At 41.8% G+C, this 20993-nt stretch overlaps 1 protein-coding gene across 1 annotated transcript in view; it reads right to left on the bottom strand.

Moving 5' to 3' along the window:
- Window positions 1-794: 794 nt before the first annotated feature.
- trpv4 (transient receptor potential cation channel, subfamily V, member 4) overlaps window positions 795-20993 on the bottom strand; it is a 38564-nt gene continuing 18365 nt past the window's right edge. The window contains exons 6-17 of the mRNA XM_034170244.1: window positions 16209-16349; window positions 8871-9169; window positions 8611-8790; window positions 8358-8516; window positions 8146-8238; window positions 7974-8047; window positions 7522-7687; window positions 4016-4082; window positions 3604-3908; window positions 3398-3525; window positions 3189-3310; window positions 795-1896 (exon numbers count right to left, since the gene is read on the bottom strand). Coding sequence (XP_034026135.1) covers window positions 1796-1896; window positions 3189-3310; window positions 3398-3525; window positions 3604-3908; window positions 4016-4082; window positions 7522-7687; window positions 7974-8047; window positions 8146-8238; window positions 8358-8516; window positions 8611-8790; window positions 8871-9169; window positions 16209-16349 — 1835 coding nt within the window. The 3' untranslated portion in view covers window positions 795-1795. The remainder of the gene's footprint in view (window positions 1897-3188; window positions 3311-3397; window positions 3526-3603; window positions 3909-4015; window positions 4083-7521; window positions 7688-7973; window positions 8048-8145; window positions 8239-8357; window positions 8517-8610; window positions 8791-8870; window positions 9170-16208; window positions 16350-20993) is intronic.

A 20993-nucleotide genomic window follows, 5' to 3' on the forward strand; every position in this document is an offset into this window, starting at 1 on the left:
GCCTGGCCTACTTAACAGGCTGCAGGGAGGAGGGCAGGACAAGTTGTCAGCAGCGCTAGGTGCTCGCTGCTTAGATAAACCTGGAGGATTAGTGGCCCAGTTAAAGTTGGGGTAAAGAGGATTAGCCTCTTCTCCAAGGTGGCAAGAGATTCCCCTCGTCCTTCAGCACTGCTGGCCTCAGGGAGAGTAGCAGCAGGACAGAGGTGAGGCACGGGGTTCCGGTTATCAGGAAGCACTGACATTTTAAAGAGGAGCCAAAAGGTGAGCTGTGATGATTGAACGCGAAAGCTAATCAAGCCTCTGACTGATAACTGGACAGGTGTTGCAGTAAGAGTCTTTTAAAGGTGAAAGCCTCAGAACAAACGCCTCAAAAGTGCATGCATTCTAAAACACATAAGCTAACAGCATAACAGCACTGACAATCTCATATTTACAGCTGCAATTTTGGCCTGCAGTAACTGTAAACACAGCACTTTTCTTCCTGGTCTGGATTTTCTGCAGGGAGCACAAGAGAACAATTTAGGCCTCTGCAGCCCCCTACTGACCAGTGATGCAACTGCAAATACTAATTTACATTCAAAGCAACTAAAATCCACTTGCAAAAGGAAACATGTTTTTCCTCTTAGTTTTCTTCTTCCTTGTTTTTACTTACACAGTTTGTATTGCAGTTAACACTTGCCCAGGAAAAACCGCCTAATGTTCAGTCATAGTCAGGATGATGATGTAAATTGAATAATTAAAGTAATTCATGCAGCTAATTCCCTGCAACACATTATTCAGGAGACACAGATGCCACAAGAGAAAAATATTGCTTGCTTTATTAATGCCGGTCATTACTATCCTGTGCAGCAATGTGCTCCATATAATACAAAAATGCACAGACATTCCTCTTTATAAAAGCAATGTGAACACGGTGAACAGTAACCTGTCGCCCTCAGCAGCACTGAATTGGTGAAAATGATTTGTATGGGCTCTAATTTATAGCACATTCTGATGTGATACAATAGCACAAATACATGCATACATACAGTAGATTCACATAAACAAAATGCTGCACAGGGCAAGGAGCCAATTGCAATGAAAACACTGCAGTAAATATGGGAAGCACATAATGGTGAGGCCTGAGAGTTGATTATGCAAATACCCCAGCTGAAAAGGAACAATAACACTGGAAATTCAAAGACAAACCACAACACGGAGGGCTATTGTCTTGCATTAGTTTAGTCGCTTGACAACTGTAACCTGCTCATCATGCCCATCGCGCTGAGAATAATGTATTTATACAATGCTGAGCACATCAAAAAGTTTGACATAATGCATTGTTTCAGTTCAAATGAAAACTTTTCTTGAATACGTCCCTGTAATATTATAGTTGCAGATGCATCAATACAAAAATCGTTTCTTGATGTATCCTGCTAATGATGATGCTTCTTCTAGCGATTACAACACTCATAAATCTGTTTTGTGTAAAACTTTAAGCCTGACAGAATCCCTGAGTGAACAGCTTCTGATAGAGTCCAGTATAGTTGATATAAAACATTTTCATCATTTATATGTCAGGGTTTGCTGGAGGTTCTCCTCTGTTTGGTGAATCACTGTACATCCAGTGTCTCCATGTTCTCATTCCTCTGCCCTATTACTGTCTGACAGCAGTGTTTACAATACTCCTCAACAAAAGGTCAATGAGATTTGTGCAAATGAGCACGCTTAAAGCCAAACTCATCCCCAGTCACATGATGTCTCTGCTGTAGCAGACGTTCGTTCTGCTGTGAGAAGCACAAGTCGTCTGCATGCATCAGTGCCTGGGTGTCAGCGGCTCCATCTCTATCATGAGATCACGGGGTTGCAGCCCTTTGCTCAACTCCACCACCCGTGGCACCACCGTGGACCAGCGATCTGAAAAAAATAAAATGAATAATACAGGAGCTTGTTTGTCTGGATGGAAGGTAATATAAGTGTCAGGTATTTTTATTTTTTTAAAAAGCACCTTAAATGTGAGTAAGGCGCAACGTGCAGCTTCGAGGTTGGATTTACATGTTGATTTGTAGCACAAGTTTTACACTGGATGCAACTCCACATTACATGGAAAACTGTGGCAGGGCTGGGGTTTGAACCAAGTACCTGCTGAACTTAAACTAAGGGCGCTAACCACTTGGCCACCACCCCTTAAGTTCTGTGAATGTAAATATCTATAATCATTATTATATATTTGGCTTGATTCCTTAAGTCAACACTATTTATACATGTTTTTGTTTGTTTTAATAATACATTTCTTTAATATATGCTGTTTTCAAAGTAAAAAGTGTTGAACTGAAATTACACACACACACACACACAGCCTGATATTCCTTTTTCTTCATGTTCTGTAAAGTAATAACAAATTTTATACATTTTTCTTCATGTTTTGATTGGAAACAGAATGTGCAGTGTTCCCAATGCATTTGCGTATATGAAAATTAAAGCTTTTATAAGGATTTTGAGCTTTACTCACTTTTTTTAAACACACTGCTGTTATTTTGAACACAACTGTAGGTGCAGATGTTGGTATTAAATATTCAAATGATAATCTGCAACATTTGCAACACACAATAAAAGCCCAAAGAACTAAGAGCTTTATTCAGCTGTTTCAACTTTCATTCAGTCATTTGTAAAGTTATTTACAGCTTATTATGTATCTAGGTTTTGCAGAAACATTCAGTGTCATTGGTGAGCTCATCCTCATTCTGAGCCAGGTTGATCATTAACTGGATGTGCACAGTGGCGGATCCAGATGTTTTTTTTTTTTTAATTGGAGTGAGTTAAGGAGTGATTATTTCATAGTGGGGCAACAGAATTTTGAGTGAATGTGGAAATATGATTTTAAAGATATATTCAAGTGTTGACTACATACATGTTAATTTCACACGATTTATGCAGAACATAACAGTGTCTGTGTGTGTGTGTGGGGGGGGGGGTGCAGGCCCCTCATAGAGCTGCCTGTGCTGGTGCATGGTCCTTCCACTGTGTCTGGATGATTTTGCTTTATGTTCCCATCCACGGCATTTTGCATCAGAACAGACAGGAAGGTATGTTTTGTATTGGGAAGTTGTTTTTTTTTAGTAATTTGATTCATTTATACATGTCAGCTCCATTGAGCAATATATTCTACACATTTTTTTTCCTCATCAGAATGGAGATTAGACTCTCACCTCTCCTCAGGCCTCTGACACTCTGCTGTAACCTGTTGGTTTGACAGGTCTCAGTCTTGCCTGGATCCTCATTGATAATTGCCAGATTCTGGTTCCAGTGGCACCAGTTCACCTCATCCACCCTGACATAGCATGAAGACAAGTGATTGTGTTATCTGAAGCAACCCTGGCATTACTGATTGAACTTGACTATGAGTTTTCCAAAGCACCTGAAGCACCAGCGTCGGTCGGGCGTGCCATCCCAGTTTGTCCCAACAGTCACCATCTCCCCAACTCGAAAAGACTTACGAAGGCAGACTGGGAAAGAACGCTCAATGTCCAGGATGGTCGTTGCCCACTTCAGTCACATATTTAAATAAGTTTATAAAGAAATTTCATCGTTGATCATTAATTATGATAGCCACTTCCAGCTCACCTGAAGCTTCCAGATCTTTTTGCTCTCCTTTGACACCTGTCCCACCGTCTCCCCCATCAAAGCAATCAACATGTTGAGCAGGAGTACAAACGTAAGAATGATATAAGTCACTAGCAGGATGAGGAAAACCGCGGGATACTGTGCACTGTGGATCATGTCCAGCTCTCCCATCCCAATGGTCAGCTTGAAGAGGTCCAGCAAGAAGACACTGAAGGTGTCTGTGTCCCTGCAGTTGGGGTAGGTGGGGCAGCCCCCGTCGCACTCTGTGCCAGACTGAGGACATGTCGTTAGCAGTGACACCAGGGCTGCAGGTTAAAAACATCAGAAGACTAGTTATATGTCAGCAGCTAACTGAGATACACTGATAAATGAAATGAACTGAATTGAAAAGGTTTGCTGATGACCAACCCACCTGATGCATAACCAATCATGAAGAGCACGTAAACCAGCAGAAATCTAAAAAGGTCTTTGAAAAGAATCTGCAAAGGAGGAAAAAATACACAAATATTTTTATACCAATGAAAAGAGGCAGTAGCAGATCGGGGGGTGCAACTAGAACTGAACTGATATGTAATTTTTTTGGGGGGGGGGGGTATCAATATTAGGGAGTAAACAAATGGACGATCTCGTGCCGTTATATATGTACACAAAAAACGGCAATGATTACTAACATTTTTGTCAGGATTTGAGTTTATCTGTTTTTATTTTGTTTCTGTGGTCTGTTTGATATTTTTCTTATTTCATTGGTTTTTGTATGTTTTTTCTCTTGCTGGGTTTTTTCTGCTTGGATCTGCCTCTATCTCTCTTGTCTGTCTCTTGGTTCTTGGTGGTGGGTGTTTCCCTCTCTTTGGCCACACCCTTGTTCTGGTGCTTTTCATGCAAACCTGTTCCTGATTTGCTGATCATCATCAGGTTGTTCAGGCAGAGTTGGCTGGATGCAAATGCAAAACGCACGCACACAGCTCAGAAGAGTTAAGATGTTTACTTTGTTCACAGGCTGGAGTCAGTACACAGAAAGGCAGTCCAAAATCAGGCTTAGGCGTGGTCGAGGTACACAGGCAGGTAGTCAAAAACACGATGAGGCAAACAAAGCAAGGCAAGATAATACAAGATAATGAGCTGGAAAGAGCCACAAGGCACATCAGTCTGGCGAAGGAGCAAAGCAAAATGAGGAGCTTATAAACACCCAGGTGATGAGGTGCAGACTGGAAGGAGATGCGCTTGAAATACACCAGAATGGGTGAGTAGCCAGAGAGAGGGAAACACCCACCACCAAGAACCAGAAGAGACAGACAAGAGAGACAGGGACACATGAACCCAAGCAGACAAAACCCCTGCAAGAGAGTAAGAGAGGGCAAGGATCCTGAGTCCAGCGATTATGCCAAGGTGTACGAAAGCATGCTCGATTTATTCAAGCAGTGTCAGAGCTGGATTTCCTGGGATTCGTCAAGTCCAGTTAGTGCGAGAACTCTCTCAACATTAAAAAGAGTGTTCAGTGATCACAGACGCAGCATGCTGCATGAACAAAAGGCGAACTTAGGCTGGACATACACTGTACGATATTTTCAATCGTTGTACTTGGCTCCAGCTCAAACTGTGCGACAAAACCGCAGGGTTTAAAAGTTCAGAGCACACGATTAATGTTTTCACACTGTACGGCCCGATGCTCTGATGCGATCTGACTGTTCACACTGTACATTCAAAAACCACACGTCGGAAGCTTTTTTTTTTCTCTTTTTATTTCATGCCTATCAGCGTGCACAGTGAGTGAAATCAGGTGGGGGGAGACTGAACGTATATGCACGCGCACACACAGCAGACAGCAACATGATCCATGAGAGGACAGTAAAAAAAGAAAACATAAACATTCATAACAGGTGTTGCTACTTACACTGTTGTAGAAATAAACTATATTTCATACGGAGTCATACAGCTGAAGGTGCAGCAACTTACTCCCTCATCTGTCATAAATCCTACTGTTGTCTGCTGTGTATGCGTGCGTGCATATACGTTCAGTCTCCCACCGCCTGATTCCACTCACTGTGCGCGCTGATAGGCATGAACTTTAATATGATATTAGGTTATTGCGAGGGAACACACAAAAAACATGAGACTTTACATGAGAGAACTGTTTGCTCTCTCTGGTGTTTGCTCATCGACAGTGCGCGAGGTAATCAGCGCGTAGCGTGGAACCGTCACGAGCCACGATGGCCGACGGCCGTTAATAAGGCTGGCATTTGAGAATGACCTAACCAGGAAATTCAACGGAGAGTGGCGAGATGTCCTTCTCAGAAGATTCAACGCAGCATCCAACTGAAGGCTTCAACTCTTCTGAGGTAGGCTAGCATCCAGTTTCCACACAGAATTTTATGTTAAGATATGGACTTTTATGATAAGATAAAAGTTATGTACTGTTGTAAATATATCTACATGAAAGGTTTATCTTTGACCCGTTGTGTGACTGTCATGCCCAACTGCGCTGTGTTTGCGCTTGTGATGGAGGGCTGTATGTGGGGTTAATCTACTGTCTCGTGTCGTTTCTCAGATCAGTTGTTGGTTTGGTTTTGTGGTATGCAGGAGATCACTTGACCGAGGGTCTATACCAGGGGTGGGCAACGAGGGCCGAGACACTGCAGGTTTTCCTTGCAACACTCACCTCAGCAGGTGGGTTGCTGCTGAGCTTCTCCCCTCAGCATAAACACCTGATCATTCATGAAATCACCTGCTGAGGTGATTGGTTGCAAGGAAAACCTGCAGGGTCTTGGCCCTTCATGGCACATGATTGCCCACCCCTGGTCTATATGTGGTCTATGTGTATATTTTTTTTCTGGCGCCGGGCCTGCCTCCACCCCTGAGCCACCAACCAAAGGTATGATAAAATATCAGAAATGTCTTGTATAAACAAAGGCTGATTGATGAATGCTTGCTAAATGCAGAATCAATAAAACAATAAAACGTCAATAAAACAGTCAGATTCTGTGGAGATTTTCAAGTCCAGACTTAAGACGCACTTATTTTCCCTTTCATATGGCTAGCATACTGGTATAGTTTTAATGCTTTTTACTCTTAATTCATTTATTAGTAATTGGAGCGGGCCGCGGCCTCAACTTTACCTAAATTCTGGGTCTTTTAGTGAAGTTTAGGGCTCGTGGCCGGTGATCACCTTAGTATTTCTCTGTTTTTCTTGTTTAATGCTGACAAATTATACAGTATTTTTTGTCTATCTGATGCCTGATTCTTTCTGTTAAAGGTGCAGCTCCATCCAGAGATGGGAGTTGTATTTGTGTTGGCGACCCTCCTGTCCTGTGCGCCAACAGCATTTCTTGTACGAGGTCTGTTAGAAAAGTATTATATAAAAATGATCTAAAAGTATAAAATCACGCATGCGCATGAAGGTTCAAGGTTTGCTCATGCAAGCACACGTGATTCAAATCCATCAGGTTTTTGAAAAAAATAAAAAGGTCCGATACTTTTTAACAGACCTCGTATATTCGTCTGTGAATTGTTCTGTAATTTATGTTTGTAGCATGGCCCAAGCAGAGGGTCATCCCTTTGAGTCTTTCCTGCTTGAGGTTTCTTCTTCAGAGGGAGTTTTTCCTTACCACTGTTGCTCTGGGGGTTAGTAAGTTTAGACCTTACCTGTGTGAAGCGCTATGTAAATGAAAATAAATTGAAATTGAAAAATTGCTAAATGCAGAATTAGAAGATTTTCCGGTGTTTAAAATAAAAATTGTTGATTAAAAATGATGATGAAGTCAGTATCTAGCTTCCCAGATTGTCTTAGAATGCAGGAAAAAGGCTAAAGGTTTTTAAGACTTTCTGTATGCCCCCATTTGTACACCCAAACAAGTCACAAATCCCGCTTCACCTGAAGCTGGTTCCGCCGTGTGTGCTGGAACATTATCATTTTTATCTAACCTTCTGTATCATGATGCTGTAGGTTCCAGTGAGTTTCAAGCCTCTTGTAAAGTAAAGTGTGTTCATCCAGCCTAGCACAAGCGCAAACACCATCACCGACACATAGGCCTTCACACCTGACAGGTAGAGGGCGGCTGTGACAATCACAAGGATGGAGTAGATGAAGCTGGAAGCCAACAAGAAACAATAACAACTGGTGAACAAAGCTTTTCCCTGTCAGTCCTGTTGCTAATAATTTAATATAGATCAGAGATGTGCTTGACATTCTCTACTCTTTGTTTAGATCATGGGTTTAATTAATGATGCACACTTTAAAGCATGCAAGGGATGAGGCTGTGGGATTAATATGATGATTAAGTGGATAAAAGCAAAAACTGCCTCAGGTAAAAGTCAGCAAGAGCTTCGGCAGAGGTGAGGAAGGAGGGAGCAAGGACAGAGGACAGGAGACTTACTAGAGCAACTGAAAGGAACCATCAATAAATAAAGACTTGACCCCGGGGCACTTCTTCAGGAAGACATCCTTAATCTGCAAACAGCAGGAGGCGCATTTCAGTCTTGATAACACTGTTGTTGTAGATTTGAGTTTGAAACAAGAGATGATCAAACAAAGCTTCAGAAACTCACGTTAGTGAGAAAGAAAAAGATTCCTGAGGCAAGAGTGACGATCTCCCCGGCCATCCGCAGGTAATCGGTGGAGGTTGTGTAAGGGTAAGGAGGCTGGAACAAAGACAAGACATCTAACCTTACCCAATTTATTTAACAGTTTTAGGTCATTAATCTTGATCTTTGTAGCCATATTGTGAAAATATCTCCACTATCAGTGTATTTTCTCCCACCGTTCCATCTGTCGGGTGGCTGTAAGCCACTACAGTGAAAATGATCATGGTGACGAGGTAGGAAACCACACTGATGTAAAAAGTGACGGCAGCGAACTTCTGCCATTTTGCTCTCAACAGCTCATTGATGGGCTCGACTGCCAGCATCTCATGTCGATTCTGACCACAGAATGAGAAACACAACACTGGCGGTATGCAAAAGAGAAATTCAACACTGATTTGGGCACACACAAAGCAGCTTCCTGTGACTCACCTCGTTGCGGCTATTGTAGACTAGGATTTCAAGAACCGATGGCTCCTCTCCACAGGTATCCAAACATGACAGATCGTACAGGGAGGAGTACACCGGACCATAAGCCCAGTCCTTAAATTTGCGAGACAGATGCCGAGCTTCATCATCTTTGATCTCACGGCGGATGATGTGCTGAAAAATCTGCAAACAGCCCACAGACGTTCCACTTGGACACAGTGAATTAACAAGCAGAAATTTAGCAGGTGCATCATCATTCCTACCCCAATTTTGCCCAGCTGGGCCGCCATCATAAGAGGTGACATGCCGTCGTTGTTGAGGATGATCTCCAGGTTGCAGTCTGGGTAAAGCTTGGCCGTCTTGATCAGTAGCAGGTCGTACATCTTGGTGAGAAATCGGGTGTTATCCTTGGTGTTGTCTGCAATATGCACCAGCGCGTGCAGTACTGTGTTTCCACGGGAATCCTGGCGCCGAAGGTCTGCCTTCTTGTGTGGATTCTCAGTCAGGTAGTGCACAATATCAGTCTGGTTAGTGCATGCGGCCAGAGAGAGTGGCAACTCACCTGGATGAGTGATAGTAATCACAAGACAGTGACAGGGCTTTATTTCAACTTCAAAATTAGCACATCAGTGGGATGTTTAATTAAGAACTATAACTGGCTTTAGTACGTTCTTGCAAAGCTTATTAAACATGGATCACAGATATGACTTAGTAAATCCGTGCTATGAAAACAGCACAATTAGCAGTTGTTTGAGGGAGATACGCAATGGGGTCAGAGTGCCAAAAGCAGCTGCTGAAAATGAGCCGTTGCTATGGGTGATAGATTACTTTGTCACCTCGCATAGAAACACTCCTCTTCACGGATTTGCACGGGTGCATGCAGAGTGTTAGCGTGAGTCTAAATCCCATTAGCCATCAGGCCTGCCAGGTTCCTGTTCACCTCACCGCAAAGCTCCGCAGCAAATTACTCACACTGTGCCCAGACATGCTGGGATTTAGGAATGACAATCGTGCTAAGTGCAAATAGAAATCATCTCCTCTGTGACGCGTGAAGACTACAACACATTAACACAATCAAATAAACAATTCTTAAAAATAGGTTCAGTAAAGAATATACCTGCCTGATTTTCAGTGCTGTAGAAGTACAGTGCATCCGGAACATATTCACAGCGCTTCACTTTCTCCATATTTTCTTATGTTATAGCCTTATTCCAAAATGAATGAAATTATTTTTTTCCCTCAAAATTCTACTCACAACACCCCATAATTACAACATGAAAAAGGTTTTTTTTTTTTTACATTTTTGCAAGTTTATTAAAAATAAAAAAAACTATGAAACCACATGTACGTAAGTATTCACATCCTTTGTTCAGTACTTTGCTGATGCACCTTTGGCAGCAATTACAACCTCAAGACTTCTTGAATATGATGCCACAAGCCTTTGGCCAGTTTTGCCCATTCCTCTTTGCAACACCTCAAAGCTCCATCAGGTTGGATGGGGAGCGTCGGTGCACAGACATTTTTATATCTCTCCCGAGATGTTCAATCAGATTCAGGTCTGAGCTCTGGGCCACTCAAGGACATTCACAGAGTTGCCCTGAAGTCACTCCTTTGATATCTTGGCTGTGTGCTCAGAGTCATTGTCCTGCTGAAGGATGAACTGTCACCCCAGTCTGAGGTCCATAGTGCTCTGGAGCAGGTTTTCATCCAGGATGTCTCTGTACATTGCTGCATTCTTCTTCCCCTCACCCTGTCTAGTCTCCCAGTTCCTGCTGCTGAAAAACATCCCCACAGCATGATGCTGCCACCACCATGATTCACTGTAGGGATGTTGTGTTTCCTCCAAACATGACGCCTGGCATTCATGCCAAAGAGTTTAATCTTTGTCTCATCAGACCAGAGAATTTTTTTTCTCCTGATCTAAGAGTCCTTCAGGTACCTTTTGGCAAACTCCAAGTGGGCTGCCATGTGCCTTTTACTAAGGAGTGGCTTCCGTCTGGCCACTCTACCATACAGGCCTGATTGGTGGATTACTGCAGAGATGGTTGTCCTTCAGGAAGGTTCTCCTCTCTCCACAGAGAAATGCTGGAGCTCTCACAGAGTGACCATCGGGTTCTTGGTCACCTCCCTGACTAAGGCCTTTCTCCCCGATCGCTCAGTTTAGACGGGCAGCCAGCTCTAGGACGAGTCATGGTGGATCTGAACTTCTTCCATTTATGGATGATGGAGTCCACTGTGCTCATTGGGACCTTCAAAGCAGCAGAAATGTTTCTGTACCTTTCCTCAGATTTATGCCTCCAGACAATCCTGTCTTGGAGGTCTACAGACAATTCCTTTGGCTTCATGCTTGGTTTGTGCTCTGACATGCACTGTGGGACCTTATATGTAGACAGTTGTGTGCCTTTACAAATCATGTCCAGTCAGCTGAATTTACCCCAGGTGGACTCCAATTCAGCTGCAGAAACATCTCAAGGATGATCAGTGGAAACAGGATGTACAGTACCTGAGCTCAGTTTTCAGCTTCATGGCAAAGGCTATGAATACTTTTGTACATCTAATAGGGTTGTACACACACACACACACACACTATATATATATATATATATATATATATATATATATATACATTTGCAAAAAATAAAAAAAACATTTTTCACATTGTCATTGTGGGGATTGTGTGTAGGATTTTGAGGGGGAAAAACTAATTTCATCCATTTTGGAATAAGGCTGTAATGTAACATCATGTGTAAAAAGTGAAATGCTGTGAATACTTTCTGGATGCACTGTATCACATGAAAATCAGTTAAACCTGCTGTAATTAGAATCAGAAGGTCAAAATGTTATTTCTACCACAAGGCAAATGTAGTCCCTAAAAGATGTCAAAAGAGGGCAGTGTACAGCAACCTTTATTCTTTTTTAGTTCATGAGCCCACAGCCAATTTCTTACATACCAGTAATCAGTAACACCACCAAGGTGTTAACAAAACAACACTTACAACCAAGTCTCTGTACACCATAGCCTGCTTAGAAACATATGATATCCACCCAAGAGTGGTAATTATAACCACAAAATATAACCAATCTATGAAAGATTAAAATAAAGTCAAAATTTATGAATGCTGGTGTCATGTTGAGAGGTACACAACATTATTTGACTGATTATAAGGATAACAAAAAAGTGTAGTTTGTACAGTCTATGAACGCTATAGAGTTATGGGGTGAAAACAACAAAAATAAGAACAAAGGCTGATTTTCAGTTTGTGCAAGGGTAAAATATAAAGTTACTCCAATGTTGGTAAAATGTGATGCAACTTACTGGTTGCGCAAATAGGATAAAAAATGGGAATATTTCTGACTTTGTGAATGCTTGGTCTCCAAAGACAGGCAAAAAGAGTGAACATCCATTGGCTTCTGTGACATATGACCTATTTTATCATGTAACGTTATAACTAAGCATAATATATTGTGAAAACTATTCCTTTTTAAGTCATATTTTGCCCAACCAGTAGTTTGCTTCACATTTTACCAAAATTGGTGTAACTATATATGTATAATAATATATATTATTTACTCCTGTACAAACTGAAAAGCCTTTGTCGACATTTTTTTGTTGTTTCATCCCATAATTTTGTTCCACTAATAAAATAAAAGATCTGTGCCAATTTTTTTTGTAATCGGACATTCTTTAGGGGTCCCCCACAAAGCAACAAATTTCCCCAAACAAGCAAAAAGGGGAGACAACTTCCAGTCATGTTCTCCTCTGGGTGACCAATCAACTACCACTTTTTGCAAATAGAAGCCATCACATGTACCTGTAAAAAAAAAAATAATGACATCAGAGTCTTCTCCCGTCAGGGTGACGTTGCCTTGCCAGCGGAGAGAGAGGAAAATGTGTCACTCTGGGGGACCTCTAAATCTACATCTACAGATGTAAATCTTATATGACTGAGTTCAAATTTGGTCTGCACCTATAAAACCCCAAGTGGAACAAAAACAACATGTGGCCTGAAGTCTCTCACAACTTTTATGTTTTCATTATATAACATGAACAGCCCTAACCCTTTTTTTTTTTTTTTAGATTCTGTCTCTCACAGTTGAAGTGTACGTACGATAAAAATTACAGACCTCTCCATTCTTTGTAGGTGGAAAACTTGTAAAATCGATAATGGATCAAATACTTATTTGCCTCACTGTATACTTCTTGCACTCCTGGACAAGATAAGAAGCTTGATTATTCAGGAGGGACTCGGAGTAAATCCGGTACTTCTTCGGATCGAAAGTAGCCAGTTGAGGTGGCTTGGGCATCTGGTGAGGACACCCCCTGGTCGTCTCCCTAAGGAGGGCTTCCAGGCATGTCCAACTGGAAATAGGCCCCGAGGAAGACCAAGCACACACTAGAGAGATTATATTTCCCAGCTGTCTTGGGAAAACCTTGGGATCTCCTGGGAAGAAGGACTTGGCTGATAGGAAAGTGTGGGATGAGCTGCTTGCTCTGCTGCCAGGCTGCTGCCTGCTGTGGCTGAAAGTGAATGAATGAATAATGGGGTAAAGGTTTCAATATGATTTGAGCATTTTTCCTTCACTGACCCTTACCTGGATATAGCTACCACTCAGAGATGGTTATTACACATTTTGGAATAGTTTATGGTATACTGAGGCTGAATTCTAAGTGTTGTTTAGTCACATTAGGTGTTACCAAAAATCTGCTTGGCCTGTGGAGTATTTTTCTCTCAGAGGTAGCAGAGGTTCTTTGAGAAAATATTTAGTTTTCTTAACTTCGGAACACAGGCACCTCTTTCACATATGACAGTGCATTCCTTTACATGCATTTCTGGAATACTGCCAATTGTGCTTTCTCGTGCGACACTTCAGACAAACATTGGGGTTTAAGGTGGAGTCCACCACTGGGCCTCAGCAGTATCCTGAATGGATGTGCCAGTTCGGACTTGACATGTTTAAAAAGCAGAGGGTGGGGTCTTCATTTCCTCCATGGAGATTTGTTTGGCTTAGAAAATGTATATACATTAACCATTTCATCCCTCCAGCTGCTGTAACACAGTCCTTTGATGTGTTACAAAAGACAGACATGTTCATGTAGGGAAGAAAAAAAAATCCTACAGAAACAAAACTTGCCCAAGCAGATTTATGGAGTGTTTTTTCATTTCCATCATAACATACAAAACTAATTTCCGTTATTACTACAGTGACATTAAGTTCATCTTTTCAATGGGCCAACTTTGTTAGAGGTAATCAAAACAGGCGTTTCTGGTCATTTTTATTTCAGTTACTCCAAAAAGACAGATTTTCAATGCTCCCCAGCATCTGTGGTTACTGCCAAGCAACAAATGATGATTTCACTTGGGTCAATTCCAGGAAATTTCAAGAAAAATGTTGAATTCTGACTATTTTAACCACTGAATCCGTTCTCTTGCCTTTTTGGTTCCTGAGATATGAGTTGCAGTAGAATTTTGTTTGACTATTACGATGGTAATTCTTCCGTTTCTGACCATTAGAGCCTTTAGCAACTTGAAAATTTTAACTAAATTTACAAGAAAATTAATGCAGTATGACCAGTTTTTCCTGGGGTATGGCATAACTGAGGCATGTACAGAGAGGTGGTACTCGTATTATCAAAGCATTTTTACAAAAAGCTAATAGGGGCATTCAATTGAGCAAAATGTATGGGATGAAAAGCCACAGTAAACAGAACCAAAATGCATGGTACATGACATCAGTCGTACATTGGGACAAATAATGAATGTCACTGACCTACAATCCATCAATCAAATGACAAAGATCTATTTAGCTGTCACGTAAAGTTTGTTTGCTACAGATCAAATCTAGCCTAGATTTGATCTGTTTTCTTGTCTGCAAATCCTTCTCTCCAATGCCAGGTTTGAGGCAGAGTGTGAAGTGACTGGGATGAGAATCATGATATCGGTAGATGGATTGGGGTGGCATCTGGTGTCTTATGGATGCAGTACGTGACCATCACGGTGAAGAAAGAACCAGAAGGCAAGGCTCTCAATTTACCAGACGATTTATGCTCAATTCAATTTATTTCATTTATATAGCACAAAATCACAACAAAGCTGCCTCAAGGTGCTTCACACAAGTAAGGTCTAACTTTACCAACCCCAAGAGCAAGTACATAGGCAACAGTGGTAAGGAAAAACTCCCTCTAATGATAAACCTCAAGCAGACCAGACTCAAAGGGGTGACCTTCTGGTTGGGCCATGCTACAGATACACTTGACAATGCAAATATACAGGAAATTTTGGGAGTCTATGCTGGTCTCCAGGACAGAAGGCTTGCAGAAGACGACACCTACTCCCACTTCTGGATGGAGCTGCACCTCAAACAGAGAGAGAGAAAAAAAACAGAATCAGGCGGCAGAAAGACAACAAATATGGTACAATTTGTCAGCATTAAGCAACAAGAAAAACAGAAGAGATACTAAGGTGACTGCCGGCCACTTGCCCTAAGCTTCACTAAGAGACCCAGACTTTAGATAAAGTTGAGGCTGCGGCCTGCTCCGTTTGCTAATAAAATTCATTTAAAAAGGTAGAAAGCATAGTAATATATTATGCCAGTATGCTAGCCATACGAAAGGGAAAATAAGTGCGTCTTAAGTCTGGACTTGAAAGTCTCTACAGAATCTGACTGTTTTATTGACGCAGGAAGATCATTCCACAGAACAGGGGCACAATAAGAGAAAGCTCTATGACCCGCAGACTTTTCATTCACCCTAGGGTCGCAAAGTAGTCCTTCACCCTGAGAACGCAGAGCCCAGGCCGGTACGTACGGTTTAATTAGGTCAGCTAAATAGGGAGGTAGCAATCCGTGAACAATTTTATAGGTTAATAGCAGAACCTTAAAATCTGATCTCACATGGACAGGAAGCCAGTGAAGAGATGCCAAAATGGGTGTAATGTGGTCAAACTTTCTGCTTCCTGTCAAAAGTCTGGCAGCAGCATTGTGAACCAATTGGAGACCCCTAATGTTGGACTGCAGTAAACCAGAAAATAAAACATTGCAGTAGTCCAATCTGGAAGAGACAAATGCATGAATCTCCCATCCTTATGCTCACATCCTCATCTATGTTCATGAACTTTGGGTCATGACCAAAAGAATATGATTGAAGCTATGACTGAAGGTATCTGAGCTTACAGTCAGGGACAGGGTGAGAAGCTCAACTATCTGCAAAGGACTCAGGGTAGAGCCACTGCTCCGGAGAAGACCCAGGACATGGTCTATTGCTCCTGTAACCCAGACTCAGAAGTGGCAGAAAATGCACAAATGAATGAAATCCTTCTCTGCTTCATTCCACCAAGAATCTGTGACTGTGTGCAACAGTTGAGATATGCACAGCTTCTCCTGTCATAGTCATAGCATCTAATTGGTGTCTTGGTGGCTTCTTTCATTTCTTGGATCATCAGTTTTTGAGAACTGCCTACTCCATGCAGACTTACCATACAGTATTGTGCTGTTTGTATTTCTTAACAATTAATGTAAATGAAGTCCAAGACATATTCAGTGCCTTGAAATGTTCATGTATAAATCTCAGTGAATGTGTTTGCATGTATTTCAAAACTCATTACCGAAGTAGAAGTAACCTCCCTCATCTTTGGGCTGGAAGAAGCGTCCCCTCGCCTGGGCGTGAACATCAGCACCTTTCTCCACCAACAGCTCCACATACTGCTTACAGCGGCGCTCTATTGCAATGTGGAGTGCCATCTGACCTGACAATGCAAAAAAATCACAGTAATACAACACATTTTTAATATGCCAAACATTTATAAAGAGAAATATTTTGCATTGCGTTTCAGCCTAGAGCAAGTTGGCAGGCTGGTCAGGCCCACCCAACAGCAAGTGTGTTGGTCCCAAGAAACATGCAACATCAAACAATTTAAACAAAGACATGAGAACAACCAATTGTGCAAAAATCACAGCAGTAACTAAATGTAAAGTCCAGCAAGGAGTGTGTTCTGAGTCTGGATTGAAATCACTCAACAGAGACTGAGTGTCTTGCTGTTAGTGGCAAGTTATTCCATGAAAAAGGTGCACAATAAGAGAAAGGCATTCTGCTGATGCCTTTTGAACTGTGGGGATACAAAGTGTGCATAATGATAATCCAACTTCAGGATGTTGTGTATATAGGACAGCACAGTCTCGTTTGAACCCTGCATGATATTGTGGGATATGACCACCTATGGGGACAGTCGCTCTGGTGTACTGTTTTGTTTTCAGCTTTGCAATCACCAAAGCAGTTGCAAAAAGTGCAGTTTTTCTTCGGTTCCCAGTGGAGAAGGGATGAGGAGGCAAATGGGTGACGTCGTGTTGGTAAGTGTTAGCCTACACAGCTAACCAGAGTAGCTCTATTCGCTCACCTGCACAACCGCCTCAACAGCTTTTTCTTTGTATTTTCACTTTGTTTTCATGCAATTTGCCCAAAAATCTGAGAAAGTGCTGTGTTTCTGTCCCCGGAAGTAGAACAATTACATCATATGCATCATATTTTAACCCTTTAGCGCCTGCCCTCAAACGAGACTGTGCTGCCCAATTAGACCTTCAAAGTCATGCCAAGTAAGAGGGTGCTTCGCCATTCAGTGTTTTATATATTAGCAACAGCACCTTCAAATTTGTTATGATGGTTACTAGAAGCTGATGAAGTGTTAGCAACACTGGAGTTATACAACTGAACAGTGTCCTCCAGTAAGTTTGTGATGGCTCCATTTAGATTATTACTGAAGCTGTCCCTGAAGCATGTGCAGGAATAGAATCCAGGGCCTCAGTTATAACCATTGCGCATGCACTAAACAGGACCTAAAAGATGAACACGACAATTTTAATGCATATGTTATGACTTATACAAAACAACCTAGACAGCAAAATTTTCTGATAAATAAAGAGAGCAGTGGGATTACATCACAGCAGTGCACAGGATTCCGAGACAACTAAAATGATAAATAATTGTCTAGTTATTCAGTTATTTAGATAGTTTCATGGTGGTTCTGTGGCAGGATTTTTATAGCTTTTTAAAGCTCTTTAAAGTAATGCTCATAACTGACTGTGATATCAAAATTAAGAAGAAATATGCAGCATCACAAGTGAATGGTTATTAAAAATCAGGTGGGTTCAAAACTACTTGTGGGCTTGCCATCGCTACCTAGTGTTGCCACTTGCTGAATTTACTGTTCTTTCATCCCAATGCTGAGACCACACACAAGCACTTTGATTTCTTTTTTCAGAAATGTTTTTTTCCTGCTCATATTCAAAAGCACAAGTTTCACGTTTCATATGTATATTCAAGAAATTTTTCATTGACTCTTTGTGGTTCAACATAGAGAGGGCAGGAAAAGTAACAGATCAACATGTGCCAAATTCAAAGTAGTGTGTGGTGTTTAAAGACCAATTTGCTTGCAGGTGTGCCTATGAATGGTTCTGATTTTTTTTTTTCTTTTTTTGGATGTCATTTATGCTTTTTGGTCGTACATATAACTGTTAGGGTTCTTGTCTAGTCAGGGGGGTTTTGGAGTACCCTGGTTGGTGTTCCCATGTCTTTTAGATCTGTTCATCTGTCTGTGCTGTCTTGTCTTCTGTCCTTTAGTTCTGCATTGCTGTCATTCTGTCTGGGTTAGGCCTCGGTCTTAGTTTATGTTGTAGTTACTGGTCTTGCCTTTTTCACTCATCCTCTAGTCTTGTCTGCTTTTCATTTACCCTCCAATCTTGTCTCTCCTCTGGTGTTTGCCTTTTGGCTTTTTATTCCTATATTGTCATAAGTTTCTATCATGTCTGTGTCCTGTGTCACTTTGTATCTGCCCTCCATGTATGTTCCCGAACCACGGGTTCCTGAACAGTTGCCTCTGTGCTTCCTCTCACTGGCTTTATTTCTTTTGACACCGTGATCCAACTTTTAACTTTGTGTTCATCCGTTAATGTCTGTGAAATCACTCTTTTGCGCGTGCTGCCATTCTGCTTTCCTGTATTTAGTATTTGTTTAGTATTTAGTCTCAGCTGAGTTTGTGTTCCTTGGGGGTTGATTGCTTGTCTTTGTCTGCGGTGTGGTGGTTCAGTGTTCATGTCTGCTGTCCAGAGCTTATGGTTTATAGCTCAACCCTTCTGAAGTCCTGGTTTCTCCACTGCTCTACTGTTTGTACGTAATTTATTTTGGGGTTTTTTGCACTTCCCTGAAGACTGACCACATTAGTTTTTCCTTGAAGTCTCATGTCGTGGATTCCTGACTCCCTGAGTCGATGAAGATTGTATTTTTGTTGTTCCTACGCTTCACCAGTTTTTGTGTCCTACACTCCTGATGTAAATAAGCTCTACAGTTTTGAAATTCATTCCATGTCTGGTCTGACCTGCATCTGGGGTATATCTTTGACTCTGTTCCTGGCATCCATTATCAGAACATATAACACTGGTCAACATTTTTTTTGTTTTGTTTTTGCATGGACTTTAAAACCAATTTAGGGTCATTTTGGTTGCTGAATCTGAATCTGGGCTCAGATTTCCTCTACGAGGAAATCACACCACCTACCTCGTATCACACCACATTTTTCTGCAATCTGCATGTTCCATATTGACGGATTATGCAAAAGTTGCTCATTCACTCACGAGTTTGACACCACTAATGATGCACAAAAGCAGCTTCAAAAGCATCGCTTTTAAACCAGCTTTGCGAAATGTGAACAAGAACCATAATATTTTTTATAACACCGAAGAGGTGTGCCAGACTGCAGTTGTTGCTTTAATGCTTGATACAAGAAATATGTTTTCATATCTCAAAAATGTGATGTGATTGGCAAAAACTAACACCAGATTCATGATTCACTGTCCCCAAATTACCCACAATCCGTTGAAAAACTCCATGCAAGAAAAATCGTGTTGACCAGTGCATAATTTTAGTAGAAATCCTCTGAAATTTTTAACAAATGACACCCCAGGACCTTCAGCAATTTAACACTCAGCTTGATAACAGCAGAAGGCCTAATATTACAAGCAGACACGCATGTGCACAGATAAACCCCTAGTGGTGCTTAAGCACCTGCCCTTTTGTCCTGGATGAGAAAAGTGCCCTTTCTGCTGGAGCCAGGGGCTCCGCCAGGGATTTTGGGCCCCATGAAAAGAAATCTTACTGGGCCACCCCCCATATTATTTTGTCAGTATTATAATTGCCTCTCTGGGCCCCTGTCAATCTTGGGTCCCTAGAATCCTTCTTATTCTCCTATTTTCAGCACCCCTGGCTGGAGCCCTTTTTTTTTCCCCTTCATCAATATTTAAATATAAGAGCAGGGGTGGTGGCCAAGTGGTTAATGCGCTTGGTTTCAGTGCATAAGGTTCCGGGTTCAAATCCCAACCCTGCCACATTTCTCCATGTAATGTGGAGTTGTGTCAGGAAGGGTATCCAGCGTAAAACCTGTGCCAGTTCAACATGCAGATCCACCTTGGATTTGCTGTGGCGACCCCGAGTGCAAACAAGGGAGCAGCAGAAGGGACTTACTATCAATATTTAAATATAAAAATTACCCTCCGTCTTCAAGCCTGCACATGAGCACAAACATTTTGCAGGAGAATGTCAAGTAGCTTTCACAGTAAAGTGTTGAAAATAGATACAAGCATCCAATATTTTATTTGGCAGCACGGTGGCTTAGTGGTTGCCTCACAGCAAGAAGGTCATGGGATCGATTCCCACCTGTGGCCTTTCTGTGTGAAGTTTGCATGTTCTCTCTGTGTTTGTGTGAGTTTCCTCCAGGTGGTCCGGTTTCATCCCACATTTAAAGACATGCAGGTTAAGTGAGTTGGAAACTTTATAATTGTCCAGGTCTCCCTTGCAAAACAGGTCTTGATCTCAATGGGACTAACCTGATTAAATTTAAAATTTATAATTACAGCATCCTAGCCAAACCTCTGTGTAGGAAAAAGTCACCTTTAGAACCCATCACACATACGCCGATTGAGGCCAAATGGCGTCGGAATGACGCATCCACCCAGAGACGGGAAGTATTGAGGTGCGACAGACAGATGGATGGCAGTCTCTGAGAAGTCTACATAGTTGGTCCCATTAGCTCAGCTGTCCTGAGTGTGTTGCATAGTTCAAAACACTCTTGGCACTGTTGAGATGGGACACCCATCTGATGGCGGTCTATGTGCAGTTTGTGCCCAGAGTGTTTTGGCACTCACGTTTTGGCATCATAACAGCATTTGAAATGATCTGATTGTGGTTGATGGAGCTCTGAGATCGATCGGTCACGGCAAAGCCTGCCAGCATGTCCTACTTGTGCCACGTATGTCCACCTCCACTGGACCCCGGCCAGGAAGGGCAAAGGAAATGTTGATATGTAATAACATGTATGTGGCAGGCATTCATCATATGCAGTGAA

This window comes from Thalassophryne amazonica, chromosome 5 (genome assembly GCF_902500255.1).
Source record: "Thalassophryne amazonica chromosome 5, fThaAma1.1, whole genome shotgun sequence".
Classification (NCBI taxonomy): Eukaryota; Metazoa; Chordata; class Actinopteri; order Batrachoidiformes; family Batrachoididae; genus Thalassophryne; species Thalassophryne amazonica.